This window comes from Leptidea sinapis, chromosome 5, assembly GCF_905404315.1.
Source record: "Leptidea sinapis chromosome 5, ilLepSina1.1, whole genome shotgun sequence".
Classification (NCBI taxonomy): Eukaryota; Metazoa; Arthropoda; class Insecta; order Lepidoptera; family Pieridae; genus Leptidea; species Leptidea sinapis.
Window position 1 is genome coordinate 843567 of NC_066269.1, and position 21786 is coordinate 865352.

The window sequence follows — 21786 nt, forward strand, 5'->3', positions numbered from 1 at the left end:
AGCAAGTCCCAGACATGCTCTATCGGATTCATATCGGGGGAATTTGCTGGCCACTGCATCACCGGTATACCTACGTGGCTCAGATATGTCTGTACCGATTGTGCACTATGAGCACGAGCATTATCTTGCATTAGAATAAAGTCGTCACCAATAAATGGGGCAAATGGTACAACATGTTCTTCTAAAATGTCTCTGATGTATCGATCTGCTGTCATGGTCCCTCCTGTGACTATCACTAACTCCGTGCGAGCTCCCAAACATATCCCTCCCCAAACCATAATCGAGCCGCCACCATAAGCCACTGTGTGTTCAAAATTAGACTATATGTGGCGTTCTCCTTTGCGTCTCCATATTCGCTGTCTCCCATCGATCTGTTTTAAGAGAACTCTGCACTCATCAGTAAAGAGAACCTGCTGCCATTCTTTCAAATCCCAACGACGATGTTCTCGCGCATAGCTTAATCGGTTTACGCGGTGACGTCTCTCAAGTTTTGGGGCCTTTGGCAGGTATATACGACTCTAAACCAACTTCTTCAAATCTCCTACGAACTGTACGCTCACTTACTCGTACTCCTCGAACGTCTTCCAGTTCATTTCGAGCTTGTACAGCCGTTAATCGCGTATTCCTACGAACTCCAAGTTGTAAAAAACTGTTATCTCGCCTCGATGTACATGTTTTTCTACCTTGACCCCTCCTCCTCACAAGAGAATTAGACGATTTGTACCGCTGGATGCTGCTTTTTTTGTGTGCCGCTAATTGTGCCGGTGTGTATATATATACTACTATACTATATTGCTATATATAGTACTATAAGTAGATAAAAAAATTCATACATAGGAGCAAATTTTGAGAATGGGCTGTAAATCTTTTATTTTTGTGTTTTTATATACTATTTTTTTAATATGATTTTGTAATTAGAAACCGTTTACTAATTTTTACACTTATTAATTTTTAAGATTTTTTTCCGTATTTTCATAGTTGAGTGTTTTAGCCATTTAATAACATTAATTTTACATTTCCTAAATATAAGTGAAAAAATATTAAGAGATCTATTAATTTTATTATACATGTTGGTGGATTGTGCAGCAAATTGGTTATTGTGTTTTAGGACTGTATAGAGGTTTTTTTTAGAAGTAACGGAAGAGTCAATGATACTACGTTTCTAGAACCTCAGATACGATATTCATATTATTGAAGTCATAATTTTGCGCGGTGGCCATGTTGGATTTTAAAAATGATCCCAAATTCGTTCTCTGCACCCTCGAAAACCTCGGATTCGATATCCAAATTGTTGAAATCATAAATTTGCGCGGCGGTCATCTTGGATTTCAAAATGTTCCCAAATTCGATCTCTGCACCCTCAAGAACCTCGGATACGATATCCATAATGTCGAAATCATAACTTTGCGCGGCGGCCATTTTGGATTTAAAAAAACCTGCACGATACAAGGCTAGTATGGAAGCCCGAGAGTAAGAAATACTCTCACCCTCGGGGTCAATCGCTCTCTCCCTTGAATAAAAACGTCTCAAATTTCCGTGACGCTTCAATCGCGTGAAAAGATGTTTAAAATGTAAAGGAGAGTATTTCGAAAAGCAATAAACATAATAATATATTGTGTACTCGCGGCTCCAGCTGGGCGGGCGGCCGGCCCCGCGCGCTGGGCCCGCTGGTGCGCGGCGGCGTGCCCGAGGCGCTGCGCGGCGAGGTGTGGCTGCGGCTGGCCGGCGTGCGGCCGGACGACCGGCTCATGGACACCTACCGCACGCTCATCACCAAGGTACGACGATACGTCTTGCCGCTGTGTGTGATTCAATTATCCGAGCAAAATGTGTTTTTTTAACTCAGTAAAGTAATTATATTCATATTCAAATTCAAATATTTTTATTCAAAATAGGATTTGGCAACACTTATTGTGAGTCAAAAACTACCACCCATTCCAAAATGAATGCCTCAAACCAGAGAAACACGGGCGCAACAAACTCGGCGCACTTTTTTTTTCATCGAAAAAATTTGTTTACAAAGTAATATTGTACATTTAAACTTATTATTTAACAGCCTAAGGTAATTTATGTTATGGTAACGTTTACCACACAAAAGTTTTTTAACAATTATTTTAAATAATTCAATACTTTTGTTTTGAACATTTTCTGGGATGTTGTTGTAATAGTTATTTACGCAACTGTTGTGTAATAAGGGGCGAGGCGAAGCCGAGTGTGATAATAGTATCACATGAGTGTTTTAATACCTAACTATCAACCGTTGCATACAAGACTTTATCTACACCCAAAATATGAATCCTCTAAAAGATTCTGAAACAGTTAGCTTACTGCTAACATTAAAACAGCCAGTCCTAGTAGTGATGAAACCCATGACTAATATACAAATAAACTAAGTATTAAGAAAGAATTATTTATTTTTGTAGTAATTTACATTTTGTACAGTGCAATAATTAAAATTCACTTGAATATTATGTTCTTTTGCAGCGTTTAAAATGAATCGCTCATTTTTTGTAAACAAACAATAAAAATATCGAAGAAAAATGGCGGGGATTCGAATAACCTACTTTTTTTTACGAGGCGCGACGTTCTGGTAGTGTGGAACGCGCGTAAACGAAAATGTTCTTTTTAGAAATTCATACAGATACCACGCATCGAGCAATAAGAATGTGACTGTTTGTTAATACTCCTTACGCATGAAGGGATCGAAAAAAAAATAGTAGTGTTGTTATGAAATTCAGTACAACCATACAACACTCGTTTGAATGATGTAATGGTTATTACGACATTGGGTGTTTTAATGTTGGTAATAAGCTAACTGTTTCAGAATCTTAAGTAGAGGATTTAAAGCATGGGTGTAGATAAAAGCATATACATCGCCCCAAAAAAGATTTGCTAACTCGACTTAGCCGAATAGTAGGCATTATAAATTTATGTCTGTTCCTGGTGTTCACATTATGGTTATGACAGTTTCTAGCAAATTCACTTATGTGCCTATAGCATACATAATGATCAACAATATATTAACAAGCAACAGTCAAGATGTTAATTTCTTTGAATTTTTCTCTCAATGATTCTGTAGGGCCTAGGTTTTAAATAGCGCGAATAGCCCTCTTCTGCAGCACAAATATTGTATTAATATCGGCAGCGTTGCAAAATTTAATGAAATAAATATTATGACTCTTCATTGTTAGTACGTTTATTTTAAAATTTAATATACGTTCATAAAAATCGTCACCTTTTTGCTTTTTATAGTGATATTCATTATTATAACACTAGAAATAAGGGATTGCTTGTAACTAATTCTTGTAGGCTTCATTAGATACATTTTACCTATTAGGTTACTATATCGCACATATTCATGAAATCGTTTTTAAGAAATGGTAACTTTCATTATTTGGTGAAACTTTATAGGAGATTACTAAAACAATACTTTAGTAGTGTGTGTTAATACTCACGTAGGAGTGCCCGTTCGAGAGCGTCATAACGCGCGACATAGCGCGCACGTTCCCGGCGCACGACTTCTTCCGCGAGGCGGGCGGGCTCGGGCAGGACTCGCTGCTGCGGCTGGCGCGGGCCTACGCCGTGTACGACCTGGAGGTGGGCTACTGCCAGGGACTCAGCTTCCTGGCCGCCACGCTGCTGCTGCACGTGAGTACGATGGATGCGGTGATACGAGCGCGACATAGCGCGCACGTTCCCGGCGCACGACTTCTTCCGCGAGGCGGGCGGGCTCGGGCAGGACTCGCTGCTGCGGCTGGCGCGGGCCTACGCCGTGTACGACCTGGAGGTGGGCTACTGCCAGGGACTCAGCTTCCTGGCCGCCACGCTGCTGCTGCACGTGAGTACGATGGATGCGGTGATACGAGCGCGACATAGCGCGCACGTTCCCGGCGCACGACTTCTTCCGCGAGGCGGGCGGGCTCGGGCAGGACTCGCTGCTGCGGCTGGCGCGGGCCTACGCCGTGTACGACCTGGAGGTGGGCTACTGCCAGCGACTCAGCTTCCTGGCCGCCACGCTGCTGCTGCACGTGAGTACGATGGATGCGGTGATACGAGCGCGACATAGCGCGCACGTTCCCGGCGCACGACTTCTTCCGCGAGGCGGGCGGGCTCGGGCAGGACTCGCTGCTGCGGCTGGCGCGGGCCTACGCCGTGTACGACCTGGAGGTGGGCTACTGCCAGCGACTCAGCTTCCTGGCCGCCACGCTGCTGCTGCACGTGAGTACGATGGATGCGGTGATACGAGCGCGACATAGCGCGCACGTTCCCGGCGCACGACTTCTTCCGCGAGGCGGGCGGGCTCGGGCAGGACTCGCTGCTGCGGCTGGCGCGGGCCTACGCCGTGTACGACCTGGAGGTGGGCTTCTGCCAGGGACTCAGCTTCCTGGCCGCCACGCTGCTGCTGCACGTGAGTACGATGGATGCGGTGATACGAGCGCGACATAGCGCGCACGTTCCCGGCGCACGACTTCTTCCGCGAGGCGGGCGGGCTCGGGCAGGACTCGCTGCTGCGGCTGGCGCGGGCCTACGCCGTGTACGACCTGGAGGTGGGCTACTGCCAGGGACTCAGCTTCCTGGCCGCCACGCTGCTGCTGCACGTGAGTACGATGGATGCGGTGATACGAGCGCGACATAGCGCGCACGTTCCCGGCGCACGACTTCTTCCGCGAGGCGGGCGGGCTCGGGCAGGACTCGCTGCTGCGGCTGGCGCGGGCCTACGCCGTGTACGACCTGGAGGTGGGCTACTGCCAGGGACTCAGCTTCCTGGCCGCCACGCTGCTGCTGCACGTGAGTACGATGGATGCGGTGATACGAGCGCGACATAGCGCGCACGTTCCCGGCGCACGACTTCTTCCGCGAGGCGGGCGGGCTCGGGCAGGACTCGCTGCTGCGGCTGGCGCGGGCCTACGCCGTGTACGACCTGGAGGTGGGCTACTGCCAGGGACTCAGCTTCCTGGCCGCCACGCTGCTGCTGCACGTGAGTACGATGGATGCGGTGATACGAGCGCGACATAGCGCGCACGTTCCCGGCGCACGACTTCTTCCGCGAGGCGGGCGGGCTCGGGCAGGACTCGCTGCTGCGGCTGGCGCGGGCCTACGCCGTGTACGACCTGGAGGTGGGCTACTGCCAGGGACTCAGCTTCCTGGCCGCCACGCTGCTGCTGCACGTGAGTACGATGGATGCGGTGATACGAGCGCGACATAGCGCGCACGTTCCCGGCGCACGACTTCTTCCGCGAGGCGGGCGGGCTCGGGCAGGACTCGCTGCTGCGGCTGGCGCGGGCCTACGCCGTGTACGACCTGGAGGTGGGCTACTGCCAGGGACTCAGCTTCCTGGCCGCCACGCTGCTGCTGCACGTGAGTACGATGGATGCGGTGATACGAGCGCGACATAGCGCGCACGTTCCCGGCGCACGACTTCTTCCGCGAGGCGGGCGGGCTCGGGCAGGACTCGCTGCTGCGGCTGGCGCGGGCCTACGCCGTGTACGACCTGGAGGTGGGCTACTGCCAGGGACTCAGCTTCCTGGCCGCCACGCTGCTGCTGCACGTGAGTACGATGGATGCGGTGATACGAGCGCGACATAGCGCGCACGTTCCCGGCGCACGACTTCTTCCGCGAGGCGGGCGGGCTCGGGCAGGACTCGCTGCTGCGGCTGGCGCGGGCCTACGCCGTGTACGACCTGGAGGTGGGCTACTGCCAGGGACTCAGCTTCCTGGCCGCCACGCTGCTGCTGCACGTGAGTACGATGGATGCGGTGATACGAGCGCGACATAGCGCGCACGTTCCCGGCGCACGACTTCTTCCGCGAGGCGGGCGGGCTCGGGCAGGACTCGCTGCTGCGGCTGGCGCGGGCCTACGCCGTGTACGACCTGGAGGTGGGCTACTGCCAGGGACTCAGCTTCCTGGCCGCCACGCTGCTGCTGCACGTGAGTACGATGGATGCGGTGATACGAGCGCGACATAGCGCGCACGTTCCCGGCGCACGACTTCTTCCGCGAGGCGGGCGGGCTCGGGCAGGACTCGCTGCTGCGGCTGGCGCGGGCCTACGCCGTGTACGACCTGGAGGTGGGCTACTGCCAGGGACTCAGCTTCCTGGCCGCCACGCTGCTGCTGCACGTGAGTACGATGGATGCGGTGATACGAGCGCGACATAGCGCGCACGTTCCCACGTCCCGTTTGTCCACATTCACCTGCAACGCCAGTCACTGACGTTTTAGGAAGATATTTGTAGATTTCTTCACAATATTTTCCTTCACCATACGAGTTGAATTAGCCCTTGCGCCACCGATACTGTAAGCTTAACCCTTACGATGAATTTTTATTCATTATTCTGTTGGTAGATGCCGGAAGAGCAAGCGTTCTGTCTGCTTGTGAAGCTGATGTACGAATACGGTCTGAGGGAACTGTACAAGGATGGCTTCGAAGCACTGTATATGCGACTACATCAGCTCGACCGGCTGATGGAGGTAGGTGTAATGTATCTCGTTTGGTGACGGGTGAAACAAAAGTTCTTCAGTTAGTAGCACTACACCCGGGGACGATTATTTATATAGCACATAATGTCACACGGATAACGTCACCGTCGATGTCATGACAGTGACAATAACTAGATGTCAAGACACTAAATTACCTAGGTATTATATATAAAATAATACGAGTACTTAAACGGTACCCAATAATATAATGTAACGCTACTAGTTCTGAGAATCAGTTAAATTATTGTGCTGTTTGCCTTCAACAGTGCTTCGACAATTACCAACTATAGGAAAAAGCCTAAGTATTAGAGGCCTTAGCGGCTATTCACACACACAGTGTTAACTTTTAAGTAGGTACCTACTTAGTGATCATAGATATGGAAGAGTAGAATCTTTTGTATCAAGTTTTGTCACCTAAAAGAAGGTCCCAACCAATTATATCATGTAAGATAACTTTTGGTACCAATAAAGAAATTTGAATTTGAATTTATTCACTTGCGTCAGACTGAAGGTCAACGCTAACATTGTGATCATACAGTTCGACTCAAAGACTTATAATATATACAATATGCTAGTGTATATACAAACAAAGCATGCGTGTGAGAAAATATCTCTAACGTAGATAGAGCAAGATATAAAAGATAAGCAAATGTATTCATAGTGTAACGTATATTGATTATAATATATGATCGATGGTCGAGGTTCCGTGGGACACGTTAATAAAATTCAAGAGCTGACATGCCTGCCTTTATTTTATAGAACATCCTATTTATATCCTACACCATCACATGATTGACGGGTTGTAAATTACTGGGCAAATGAGACTTTTGTAGTGCTGTTCAGAATTTTTGGATTTTTCAAGAAGCCTGTGTGGCAGGGCGTATTAATTACCATCAGCTGAACGTCCCGCTCGAGTCATCCCTTATTGTCATAAAAATCAGACATTAGCGTGGCATTAGCTTTTTAGTATTGTATATTATACAATTAGAATATAATTTATACAAATAAAAATGTTTTGAAGACCTGAAACCTGTTGTTTACATTATTTATCTCGTCTCGCTCGCCTTACTATATGTAAAATAGCAGTTGTTGACTATTTGAATTAAGATAAATGGAATGTGACTTTGAATGTACAGTTGTGCGGTGACTGGTCCACAGGAGCAGCTGAGCGAGCTCCGCGGCCACTTCCAGGAGCTGGGCGTGGAGCCGCACATGTTCGCCTCGCAGTGGTTCCTCACCGTGTTCACGGCGCGCTTCCCTCTGCCGCTGGTCAGTCACAGTATTGTAATGCGCAAGTCAACACAAAGGCCTCCCCCAAACATTTCCACGACTGCCCTCACCCAACGTATTCCGGCCATCTTGACCACATCGTCGGTCCACCTCGTAGGGGACCTACCAAGTACCAACACCGCGTCTTCCAGTATGTGGTCGCCATTCGAGGACTTTACTGCCCCACCGACCATCTGTCCGTCGAACTTTGTGCCCTGCCCACTGCCACTTCAGTTTTGCAATCATTTGGACTATGTCGGTAACTTTGGTTCTTCTACGGATCTTCTCATTTCTGAAAACGATAATGCGATAGGAATCGCATTATAACTGCAGTAAGCGACAGCTCGAGTCATTTTGATGGCAATTTGCGTGCGAGCAACGTTACCAGGAGAGCGATAGTGACGAAGATTTGGTCATTATTTCGTTGTGGTGTGCAGAAGGAGAACTAGTTATGGAAGAGAAATAAAATAATAAGAAATGGATTGCCGTCATACCAAGGTCACTCTATAAAGAGCTGCGCAATGCAGGGCTGCGCCGCGGTAAATCGGTCGGCTTTTATAATTATACTGTTTATAACAAATTCTTTCTTTAAAAATATATTATAACTTTGTAGCTTAGGATGTGAACTATAAAGCGAACTTAGACTTTGCTCAGACATAACTCACGTAAAACTTTGCTGAGTGTGATAAAACGCGAACTTGGCTTTTGCGTTGGGCTGACTTAGCTTACGCTCAGCATAATTTAAGATGTCAATTACATATTATTATATACATTACTATTACATCGTAATCAAAGATTACGCTAAGCTTCAACTCAGCTATGTTTTTATAAGTAAAGAACAATGGCGATGTTTCATACTACAAAATATTTGAAATTGAATGGTAGCGTCTCAAGAACTGACGTGTACTAATTAATTCTCTATAATTTTCTGAATCTACTGACATTATACATTTTTAATTTGGAACCGGGATAATGGAGAAATAAATGTTTATTTTGTTTGAGTTTTTAGGTTAGGTTTTTCTTTTTATTACTTTAGCGTTCTAACTATAGTATACTTATCTATTATATTCCAACTAACATGTTCCAACAACAACAATACTGAATAACACCTATTCCAAAAATCTCATAGGCAAAATGAATCAAATCATAGGCAAATAGTTAATATTAATTAATACCCAAACACTAAACTGTCTACGGTCAACAACTCTGAGTAAGTATTATAGTATGATAAAATGGAAACTTGATGCAATGGTAATAACAGTTTATTTGCAATAGCTTTATAAGAAATTCTATAAGAAGGAAGTGAAATGCGCAATCCATAGTCGTAGGTAGGTACTTCTAAAGTGTACCTAATCTACGCCCGATTTTAAGGCTCGGGTCGACTTAGAAACTATGTAGTTACTTCCATTTATATAATCTTAAAAATCTGGTAAAATAAGTACCTAGTTTTCTAATATCATTTTCTCAATCCAATATCTTATTTTGTAGAAGTAGGTAGTAGTAAATGAAACAAGCAAAAGATTTTATTAAGTTTATAATTATATAAACAGCGTACGTTAGACCAAATCGTGGGGAAAATCATAGTCCGGTAATGGAGATTCTGATCTTACTTACTTCTGAGTAGTTCAAAATAAGGTTCAGAGTTTAAAACGAAAGATATTATTAAAGTCAAAAAAACAAGCCAGGTAAAATATAAACTACTTATTAAAATAAAGAAAGCACAAAACAACACAACCGTGGTAACTATTATTGATAGGTATTATTAGCATATGATATGATAGCCATGAGATTGTATTGTTTGCTGATGATACTTCACTTATTTTTAAAGTGAAGCGACGTGCGGATATTGATGACGAGGTAAGCAATGCACTCTCAAAGATAGTACGTTGGTTTGAGACGAATAATCTGCACTTAAACAGTAAAAAAACAAAGTGTTTACGGTTCATTACACCAAACACAGCGGAGGTACAAACCAACGTACTTATAAATGACCAGAGATTGGAACTTGTGGACACTACGGTCTTCTTGGGTATCACATTAGATAAAAAGCTTCAGTGGGGTCCACATATTACCCATCTAGCAGATAGACTCAGCTCTGCGGCATATGCAGTTAGAAAGATTAGAGAGTACACGAATGTTGCGACCGCTAGATTAGTGTACTTTAGTTATTTTCACAGCATCATGACGTACGGTATATTACTATGGGGTCATGCTGCTGACATTGATATAGTGTTTGCACTGCAAAAGAGAGCTGTTCGTGCTATATATCAGCTTGTTTATAGACAGTCTCTCAAAGAAAAATTTAAAGAAATAAATATTATGACTGTTTATTGTCAGTACATTTATGAAAATTTAATATATGTTCACAAAAATCGTCACCTTTTTGCTCTTAATAGTGATTTTCATTATTATAACACTAGAAATAAGGGATTGCTTGTAATTAATTCTAGTAGGCTTCATAAGATACATAATAGCTTTAAGGGTAAATGTATACACTTCTACAATAAAGTCCCAGCCACTGTTCAGGCATTATCTATAAATAAATTTAAATGTTTTATAAAGAAATGGCTCTGTCGTAAATCCTATTACTCCACTGCTGAATATCTAAATGATCGGACAGCCTGGGACTAGATTGTGATTATTTTATAGCGACTGTACAATATTGTATATTTTTGTTGAAAAGAGCGAAGAAAAAAGAATGCTGGGAGAGTTTCTTGCGCCGCTTCTTCTCTCTCAGAGCGCCATTTGTTTCCGAAGCGGTAGTAGTATCTAGTAGTATAAGAAATGACATCAAAAAGAATTCTAAAGGAATCAATTTTGAGAAAATAAATGCCTTTTATGCCTTTTATATTATTATACTTATATTTCCCTATATATTATTATACTCTTTGATTATTAGTATTAGGTAGATCATAGGTGACAGGTATAGAAACTGATTGATCATTCGCTCATCGCTGTCAGTCATATTGACAGCTTTCCTTGATGTAACCTAAAATGGATGCGATTTCATAGTTGTGACAGCATATAATGTGAAAATGAAATAAATATTTTATTTATTTCCCCGGTTCCTTCTGCAATACAATTTTATCTAACAAGTCAATCTATCTGCGAAGTTTTTTTTGTAACTATCCTAACCTTAGACGGTTATTCCTATAGTCAGGTAAAATTTCGCCATTGTTCTTTAAAGCTAAGTCTTAGTACGCTCCATAGGTAGATCTCACCCTTAGTTGCTTATTAAATAGACCAATATTTTCAAAAACAAGAGGCTCTATCTAGACGTATAAATTGTCAAAGAACAAGTACTTCCTGCCAATTATTGGCAACGTAAATAACTTTACGATTCGGTGGCAGTGTAATTTTTTTGATTGACGATTAAAAAATGTTTAACTTAACCTTTAATAAAAATATTTGAGTTTGATTTTTTTATTTTGTAGGTGTACCACATCCTCGACGTGTTCCTGCTGCAAGGCATGGACACGCTGTTCCAGGTGTCACTGTCGCTTCTCACCCGCTACAGGAAGGATCTCTTGCAGCACGATTTCGAAGGGGTGCTCAAGTATTTCAGGTTAGTTTGTATATTTCTTGAGCATCATCTAAATATAATATGCCTCACCTCCCACTGGTAATTACCCTTAATCACCTTTTACGACACCCTTGGAACTTCCCTTTTCTTTTTATGCCCCGGGAATTACATTAGCATATTGGCATATCGCGGCCATTTGAAAGGCTATGTCAATTTGCTTCCGGAAGAAATTGGGGTCACATAAGTGGTATTGCTCTTTTTCATGGGTTTGAGTGAGTATTGCAATACTCAGGAAAAATACATCAAAAAAATTAATTTATACAATCCCACTTCTCTGTTATATAGACATCGATAGTTATTAATCGATAGAATTTAATAGATATCGCTAGTAATTAGTAAAGTACAAGCGCTCATTTTTATTAAATTAGTTTTACCTTATAATTATAAAGTGTAATATTATTTAATATTGTATTATGTTGAGTTCATTCGAGTCGTACTTATTAAATTCCATCACTTTCACATTGAAGTAAAATCAGTATGTGACTAATATAATATAAAATAATGTCAAATGATAATATGTAATACCGGTATAGGGTAACTTTACCAAAGAAGTGTCGCGCCGAGGAAGCTTCTCGCCAGATCATCAAGTTGGCGTGCAGCGTGAAAGTGAAGCGGCTACATAAATACCAACTGGAATACGAAAAGTTTATCAAAGGTAATCTTTTTTTTCCTTTTTTTAATATTCTATAGACCTTACACAACTTGACTGGACTTTGTCTAAACATAATAAAAAAAGTGTGTGTGTACTTATATATACGCACGCAATAAGTTTTTCTACTTTGACGTAATTAAAGAAAAATCCTTAAAAACATTTTTCCTCTTCCTATTTTACGTTTGTAGAAAAATCAATACTTATGGACAGTCGAGTATTCGCCAGCGTCTTTCGGCGACAAGACATGGGCAACTAGGCTGGAGTCTAAGCAAACGAATCAAAATTGTTTTCCTCACCAGGTAAACCTTAGTTACCTCTGAGCTACCCCGATTGGAATAATTATCACTCGGTAAATCCCTTATAGCTTTAAAATTAAAAAATAAGACCGAGAGTTGTTTGGGCTTTTCGTCACTGAGCGAGAGCCAAATCATCCGGACGATCAAAGTGCGTTTACATCTATTTCAACAATAAAAAATTACTTTCGCTGGCAAACAGTTAACACGACGTAATAGATCATGTGTAAACTTACACAGATTTTTTACTTTCTAAAATTTGCTCCAGAATCCGCAGAGAAGGAGAAGATCAACGTGGAGCTGGAGCGACTCAAAGTGATCAACACACAACTACAACAGGAGAAAGAGACGCTGGAGAAGCAACTCGCTCAGGTAAATGTTGCATTCGTGCTTAATAACTGCTTCGTAGGGAGTATAGTTGTGCCCCGCAGTTTTACTTGCTTATCATAAAGTTTTGTCATAAAATACCTATTTTAAGTTATAATGGCCGGGACCATGAATAAAGAATACAGCAAAACAAGGTAAAATAGAAAGGGTACTTCTTCGTTTGCTAATCTTCTTTTTACGTGGACAAGGCCTAAGAAATAAGCTTTTTGTATTGTGGACGTGCTCCTAGATGTAATGAGTAGTTTGTATTTATCTATACTCTATACTAATATTATAAAGCTGCAGTGTTTGTTTGTTTGTTTGAACGCGCTAATCTCTGGTACTACTGGTCCGATTTGAATGATTCTTTCAGTGTTGGGTAGTCCATTTATCGAGGAAGGCTATGTTTTTTTTTTCATAATTAGGGATCCCTAATAAAATTGCTATTTTGTAACACAAGGTGTAAAATCGAAAACCTATTTTTACGTGCGCTGCAAAAACTATTGTCAGTAGAACAAAATGATGTACAGGCTATAATATAGGCAATATTTTATTACTTATAAATCTATCGCGTGAATTATGGCATAACAACGTTTGCCGGGTCAGCTAGTTATTTTATATAACATTAATTTAATACGCGTAATAAAAGTATACCCAAACATTATGAGCACGCGATTAAAATCACACTTAACAACAATTGATTTTTAAGGCTAGAGGTGGAGCCTATAGCTAGATATTATACAAATTTCGACGTAAAATGCGGATTGGAAACTATGCAACAAGATAATACACCGCCAATACTCTTAACCCAACGGGTGTTGATAAATTGGTATTGGTAAAGAGGCTCCTGTTTTCGCAATTAAAGCACTCAGTTATGTCCATTTTGCGTGCAGTGTAGGCCAGTCATTCCAACCAGCCAAGCTCCTTCCAGCAGTTCAGAACACTCCTGGGGTGTTCGCAGACTTCTCGGTGCGACCTTGTATTCATTAAGGTTTATGCCCGTTGGCCACCCCCACACATTCCAAGAGGTGTTTGACCCGTTATGATTCGGATTTCATGTCTGATAAGTCAAAGTGTCAGTTTGGGTGATGTTCGCTTCTTTCGAATGTCTCTTGCATGAGACAATTATCCATCGGTTGTTGTGTAGGTTGTTGGTGAGAGAGCGTATCCATGACCGCATTTGGCTGAGGGCAGCGGCAGGAGAGGCAATTGGCCAGCCACTTGGATCTCTGACCCCGCCTTGCAAGATCATCAGCTAGGTAATTCCCCAACGAACTGCTGTGTCCCTTGATCCATTGAGGAGCTACCCAGTTGTTAGAGGCAACATGTTCCAAGGATTGGTGACACTCGTATATCAGCGCTGGGTTATAGGTATTGCTCCCGAGCGTAGTCAGTACCGCCATACTAGCGGATATCCTTTTGGAAGATGGAACGGGTGTTACTTTTATGTAAATTTTACCAGTGGATGGCTAAAATTACTGGGCTAGTGTGATTTAACATCTCTTATATCTCAAAGTGAGGAACGACATAGTAATGCTGCTTGTTTTTTAAGAATAGTGAGCGACTTTGCTCTTAATGGGCTTATTATGAACTCGCATTAGTTAAACGTCACGCCCCCTTTTCACAAAAAAAAATCGTCCGTTATTCAAACCGCTTGTAAGTCTTGGTATGTTTATTAAGTATTATTTGTAGTCTATAGTAGTGATATATATTTATAGGAAAGATAAAGACACTTTCTGTATATGGACTTCAAAAAATCGCTATCACAGTAGCTACTTAAATTTTTTTTTTTTTTTTTTTTTTTATTTATTTATCATATTACATATACCAATATAAAACTAGGTCAAATTAGCATCTAAAAAAAAAACCACAAAGGTTAACAACTAATGCTAATAACACTTAATAATACGTCACAACTCAACAACAACTTATGCTATAAAATAAATGAACACAGTGAAAATATTTTAAAAGACTTAAAAACGAATAAATATAACTTATAAATATGACTTAGCAGGTTCAAATTCTCTTAGCTGCTATAATTTATGTAATAGGTAATCCTTTATTCTATAATTAATGTTTTTAGTATTTAAATTTTGCCGCTCACTGAAGGGCAGCTCATTTAGCAAGCGAGGTATTAGGTAATCGGCAGTTCGTTCGCCGTACACGTTGCAGGCCCGGAGAATCGACAACCGGTTCTGAGTTATGGCTCTTGTTTGTATAGGATGTTCTATCTTTTGCAATCTTATTTTTTCATTAAAAAAGTATTGGCTTAATAGCATTTGCTTAACTTTATGATAAATGGGCAAGATATTGCAATGTTTAAATATTTCATTTTCGTTTTGTTTTAATTTTCGAAACATATTTGCAGATAATGTATTTTTTAAAATTTTTAATTGAAGATTGTATATTTGCTTCAGATATGAGGAATATGTACGGCCATAGCTTGTTAGGCCATATTGAATATAGGATTCCGCTAATGAATTATAAAGCATAATTTTTACTTTAAAGGGAATTCTATTTTTTAATATTTTTATATTTCCTAGGAACTGGCGTAACTTATTGCTAATGTGTTCGATGTGGTAGCTCCAGTTGAATTTTGAATCAATTATTAGGCCAAGGTATTTATGTGTATCCACTATATCAATTGCAGGACACCTACAGGTTCCTAGCCCATGCAGACAGTTATGATTGTGTGCAATTATAGATTTTGGTGTAGGGTGCTTGATGTAGGGTGATTTGATAATCATGAGCTTAGTTTTACTAATGTTTAGTACTAAACCAGCATCATGACACCATTTAGTTATCGTGTCCAAGTCAGACTGAAGATCTTCACATGCTCTATGGATATCTTTACTTGACACAATAAGGCAAGTGTCATCTGCAAATTGGTAACACGTGCTGTATTTTAGGCAGTTTCCCAAATCGTTCACATACGATAAAAAGTGTAGGGGACCCAGGACTGATCCTTGAGCCGTTCCCTCAGTCACCATTTTGGGGTCACTGTATGTATTTTGTACTTTAACAGTAAATGTACGATTTGTGAGATAATTTTTGCACCACTTTAGTAACGGACCCCTGATTCCACAATCATCTAGATTTTGGATTAGTTGTTCATGCTGCAATGTTTCAAATGCCCGCGAAAAGTCAATAAATAGGGCCAGTACAAATTTTTTGTTGTTTAAGTGAGCATTTACCTCGTCAGTGAAAGAACATAGGAGGTCTGTTGCACTTTTATTACACAATATTTATGCCGTCTTCACAGGCCCTAATTACAAGAATTTATTTTAGCTGATATAACTTGCTTTTCGTTTTATTAACTTTTTTTTTAGGTAAGTTAAGAATTTTGTTTTTCTTTTGTCCTTTTAATGTACTCAGATTATAATGGAGCTGACATTTACATACGTATAAAAGCCCCTAAATCAATAAAGAAAAAAAATGAATTTATTTGAAACACTAGAATTTACACGCTAACTAATACTTATTAAGAAATAACATAAAATTACTGGATACAAACGTAATTACAAAACAGACCAATGAAAAAAATATTTGAAAAATCACTAAAAATATTTTGCACTCCACTATTCGAAAATGCATCCTATTAATATTATAAATGTGAAAGTTTGTATGTCTGGATGTATGTTTGAACTTCTTTAACGCAAAAACTACTGATTGGATTTTGATGAAACTACAATAATATAGCTTACACACCAGAATAACACATAGGCTATTTATTATTTATAAAACTATCGCGTGAATTATACTTTATATGGCAAAACAACGTTTGCCGGGTCAGCTAGTAATTTATAATACAGAATATTCGTTCACAAAATACAACGCCCTAGTGTTGGGGCTGTGGTTGGAGTCGATCAAAATAATATAATATTTAATTTTACAACTTATTTAAATTCGTATTTATTATTTTAATTATTATCGTAATACATCATTGAATGCACAAACTAATTTAAAGATTTTGTGAAAAATTTATACAATACCTACGCAAACGAGAGCTGTAGGCCTTTGCCTAGGTATCTCTACCGATCCTGTTCGTCAATAATAAATATAGGATGGATGCTACAGTATTTGTCTGAATTAAACAAAATATATTATACTCATTATCTTTTGCACCTGCACACTCTAGATGTCGCTAGTATCGGCTTAGGACAGCACTAGGTACAGTAAATGTAGTTCTTTCTCTTTCTACTAGGTGTCGCTATAGTGAGACAAGTGGTTATTACCACGCGGTTTAAGTATCTATTGAAACTTCGTGGGGTTGTGGAAGTTGGACTTATTTTGTTAAGACCTTACTTCATAGGATCATTTCTATAGTAAGCTCTTCACGAGAACCTTCACACTATGTGAGGAGTAGACGGCCATGTTGATGAAGCGTGGCGTGTTGCCCTGAGCGTGAGGCTGGCAGTAATCAACGGTTACTAACTATCGATGATCGTTCACCTCCCTACTTGTAGGGAGGCGTGGGGTGATGTCGCTGTCTGAGTGGCCAAATTTCTGAATCTTTTTATAACAGCAAAATAATCTTTTTTTTTTTTAATTTCTATAAATCTTAACAAAATTGCTTAAGAGTTAAGGTAAGGTACGGTTGCATTATTATCTAATAACAAGGCTATACAGGTGTCCCAAAGTTATGGGACATGAAGGGAAAGTACCTTAAATGTCGAAGATAGGCTATTTTACTGAAAGAAGACTTTATGTTATTTTTAAAAGTTAGTACTTCTGCATTCAAAGATTTTCTAAAAATTGCCTCGTCTGGGAATCGAACCGAATATAATAATCAGTTTCTATTAATTGCTATATTATCTATGAATAGCGTAATTATACAGTGAAATGTGGCGCTCAGCAGTAAGCTATTTGAAACATCAACAATTAAGGAGGTAACTTATCAAAGGTTTTATTTAGATTTTGAACAGACTTGCAAATAGAAAGCTGTTTATTGAAAAAAAAAAAAACAACAAATGAACACTAGTCCGGGATAATTTTTTATTCGTCATTGATTTTGGAAAGTAATTATATTTGACAAAAATGAGTTCAATAACATTGAGCTGATCAAATCATTTTAACGGGTTTAGTTTTTATTTCCGGCCATTATTTAATAAAACTACTATGAAAGCCTTGGTCACAACTAGGTATTGCTAGACGTTACGTCTGTGTCCCTCGGCTTCGCCTTGGGTCACAATTTCACGTACCTACGTACATCAATGACAAAATGAATATATTATTCCGCTGAAGAATCTTTAAATGCCTGTCGCGCTGGGTTATTTAGTTCTATGATGTCATAGTTCAAAACAAAAACAAGCGAGAGATTGTATTGAAAATTAAAGTTAGTTGTCATAGTTTTACGTCACATTAGCTCTTTACAATGGCGTAACTTCTTGAAATCATCTATATTGTTTAACGTTAAAAAAATTGTATCATACTCAAACAATTATCATTATATATAAATATTACCTACTATTTTTTAAAGTATTATGAGGTTATTAAATTATATTCAGGGTATAACCAGACTACCCCGAAATACGTAAGCGTTCCTTATGTTATAACTAATTCAAAGCTTTTGTAATTTGAGTGAGAGAATGTACCTAATTATTACAGAAAAAAAGTGTGTGTCACCTTCGACGCACAACTGTAGGTTACTCCTTTTGAATTAATATAAAATATATAGATTAGTAGATTAATTGTATTTAATAAAATAATAGTATATTATTTATCTTTGTATTTACCTATTTATCTATACTACCTACACTAATATTATAAAGAGGAAAGATTTGATTGTTTGTTTGTTTGTATTGAATAAGCTCCGCAACTACTGAACCGATTTGAATAATTCTTTCGCTGTTGGGAAGCTACATTATCCCCGGTTGATATAGGGTACATTATATTTTCAAAAAATTAGGGATCCCTACTAAAAGTCCAATAACGCGAACGACGTCGCGGGGTATCAGCTAGTATTCAATAAAATACACTACAATAGTCATGGAAACACAAAGACCTTCCGTACACATATACGGTCGTATCATTCGCAGTCTGATAGCGGAACAATGTAAGAACACTGTTCTCCTTAACCGTGTGTCAACTGTGGCTGTGCTAATCAAACCTGAAATTAATTAATGTTTTACATTGCCGCTTATTGACCAAAAATATTTTAAACAACTGCAGTAAATGCGGCAATCTATAGATACAGTAATGGAAGCTTCTTACTGTGTAATGTATATCATGTTCCATATTTCGATTTAGTTTTTATACGACGTGATTTGTCTGTATGTATAGAACGACATTGTGGAAACAAAAACAAAAATTGTTTATCCTTTTTTAACCAATTTCTAATTAAGTGTTTTTTTTGTCTGCAGTGTCGCAGCAAGATGGAAGAGTCGCAGAAGGAGTCTCAGCACCACGCGGCCGTGTCGCGCGATTACCGCGACATCTGCGCGAGGCTCGACAAACAATTACATACACTTCAGGTATGTCCTGCTGATTTGGACTAATGAGCAGTGTTACACTAATAGAACAGAACTTTAACTTTATACTAGAGCGCCCGAATCGACGCACACACACATACACAATTACACGGCCGCCAAGCAATCTTGGGGAGACAAAACTATTGAGTGCCACGCATACGCGTGACGTACGCTACCGAGACTGGTCGCTGTGTGAGTTAAATTAGCTGCAGCGCGCCGTCCGCGTCGTTAATCTTTTTGTATGTGCCAAACATATCACTCCGTAGTGCGCCGACGTAGGTATAAACTTCAAGATCGCTGAGTTACGCTACTGTTGTATTACTTGTACTGTGGTCCACAGCTCAGTAACTACTGTCACCACACCTTATTGGCCTCAGAAGGATGGTGGTGTTTTAAAACTGGAACTTTTGTTCAAACACGAGTTGAACAGATATGCCTCAGAACCCTTCCGTATTCGGGGGTAGTCTGGTTAAACCCGGTATATATGTTACATAATTTACGTAAAATGTATAATTTACAGGATTGCACAAAAAATTGTGTCCATTGCAGCCTCAAGTTAACGCAGAAGGATAATAAAACAGGTTAGTTTTGTCAAAACTGAATAAAATGTGATATGCCTTAATACTTTGAATTGATGTTTGATTATATTGATAACTTTAATTATAAGTAGAGGTATTAAGGTAGTGAGCAATATGTAGAAACACATTATATCTTGTTATGTTGGTTGAGGTTCTTATGGCAGGCTTCGTCATGCTCGCTTGAATGTTATTGGTCATTGGGGCGGGCCGGCTGGTCGATGTGTTTTGCTTGTCAATGGACGCTACTCGAAGTTTTTTTTTAATATAAGAGGGGGCAAACGGGCAAGAACCTCACGTGATAGGGAGTGGTGAGGGAACCGCCCACGGACATACGCAAAACCTGGGGTCAGGAGACGTGTTGTGGACCTTTAAGGTGGGAGTAATGCTCTTTTGTTGAAGTTCCCTGAGTCGCATCGGGAAAACAGCAGCCGGTAAAGATGGCTGAACGATCATCGTGTTATTAAAATATAAAGTTATCAGAAATATAAAAAATAAAGTGTGCGTAAATAATATTCAGAAATATATTTAACACGTAGCTGACCCGACAGACGTCGTTCAATAATTATAAATAAAATACTGTTTTTATGAATTTGTCAATAATATTTCAAAACATCAAGAATTTTTTCGTAAAATATGCTGCCTTATAATGAAATTGTTTCACAGCTCTGTCAAACCGTGCGTCAATATCTTCTCTCGTAGAAAATATGTCCATACAAAACAAATATTGGAAATAAAACTAATTATTGGTCCCAAATCGAAACAAAAACTATCTCTCAAGTTGGACTAAACTGCACTCCATGAAGTAATCCCCATTAAAAGCCGTTCATTAGTTTCGGAGTTCACTGTTAATTTTCCACCCACAACCCATTTATACAACTTTCGAACAGCCGTATTATTTGATGTTAACCTATATGTAATGAATGACAGAGAGTGAAGAGAAGAGCGAGGAGAAGCAAGAGAGCTGGAGCGAGGCGGAGGCGCGCCTGAAGCAGCGCGTGCGGGACCTGGAGCTGGAGCTGGCACAGGTGAAGCTGGCTCACGTGCAGGCGCAGTGCAGCAACCAGGTCACCCTCGCCATATCATTATTTCCCTTTTTGTGTCCTTTGCCAACCGCGCAACAATATTATCTTGCCTGTTAGCCCTGTGCTTCTGGGGTATAAAAAGAATAGGGAAGTCCACGGGTGTCGTAAGAGGCGACTAAGGGCATTTACCAGTGGGAGACTCCTTTGCACAGGATATCGGCTAGATTATGGATACAACAACGACGCCTTTTTCTAGCGTGAAGCAGTAATGTGTAAACATTATTGTGTTTCGGTCTTCTGAAGGGCGCCGTAGGTAGTAGTGATATTACTGGGCAAATGAGACTTAACATTAGAATACTGAGCGGCACTACATTGTAATGGGCAGGGCGTTACCATAAGGTGATCAACATAAAAAGGCCTACAAAGCATGGTTTTGCAATATTTGAGACCGGATGCGTTACTACATGCACAATTTAGGCTTAGATGGGTGGCTATTATTACCTATCTACTATCACAGAACAGGTACCTAGGTAGCATATAAGGTTGTCACAGTCAGTCTTTAATATTTTATGAAGTAAAATATATTGAATATATACTATCACTGATATGAAGTATGATAGCAGTGTACTATTTTCCTTCGCCAATAGGTTGCGTATTCTTTTAATAATTCAATTAAATGGTTCTTACAGGAGTTAAGTCATCAGTTGAACGCAGCGCTGAACGAGATTCAGGCAGCCATGAATCAGAAACAGACAGTGACGCCGTGGCTAGTTCGTACGCTCGGTGAGTATATTATCTTAGTACAGATACGTCCATCTCTATGGTCATGGTAGTATTGTGTGAGAAAAAACAGTATAAAATTTGTCAGTTTTAAATCTTAGGCGAAATCGTTTTGCTAACAGTACTGCAGTTCTTTTTGCAAGCTTTTATTGTTAGCATTCTAAATAAGAAGGTATCTAAGGTACCATCCATTAATGACGTGAAACACAAATTAAGAGGGGGGGGGGGGTCAACCAAGGGATGAAATGTTTTGTGATGTAATTTGCTAAACTCTTAATATTAAAAGTCGAAAGTTA

The 21786-nt window shown here is 40.5% G+C and overlaps 1 protein-coding gene and 1 non-coding gene across 5 annotated transcripts in view; both read left to right on the forward strand.

Annotated features, from left to right (window-relative positions):
- The window catches only part of LOC126964637 (rab GTPase-activating protein 1), an 81340-nt gene that overhangs the window by 52864 nt on the left and 6690 nt on the right, over nucleotides 1-21786 (forward strand). For all 4 annotated transcript variants that reach the window (XM_050807864.1, XM_050807863.1, XM_050807865.1 and 1 more), the window contains 11 exons: nucleotides 1634-1778; nucleotides 3460-3648; nucleotides 6343-6468; nucleotides 7636-7746; nucleotides 11181-11311; nucleotides 11863-11984; nucleotides 12543-12646; nucleotides 19003-19113; nucleotides 19631-19691; nucleotides 20616-20752; nucleotides 21400-21493. In XM_050807864.1, the coding sequence (XP_050663821.1) occupies nucleotides 1634-1778; nucleotides 3460-3648; nucleotides 6343-6468; nucleotides 7636-7746; nucleotides 11181-11311; nucleotides 11863-11984; nucleotides 12543-12646; nucleotides 19003-19113; nucleotides 19631-19691; nucleotides 20616-20752; nucleotides 21400-21493 (1331 nt within the window). The remainder of the gene's footprint in view (nucleotides 1-1633; nucleotides 1779-3459; nucleotides 3649-6342; nucleotides 6469-7635; nucleotides 7747-11180; nucleotides 11312-11862; nucleotides 11985-12542; nucleotides 12647-19002; nucleotides 19114-19630; nucleotides 19692-20615; nucleotides 20753-21399; nucleotides 21494-21786) is intronic.
- LOC126964751 (small nucleolar RNA U3) lies at nucleotides 16936-17139 on the forward strand. Its single transcript, XR_007729426.1, has one exon. It is a non-coding gene; the product is annotated as a small nucleolar RNA U3 (small nucleolar RNA).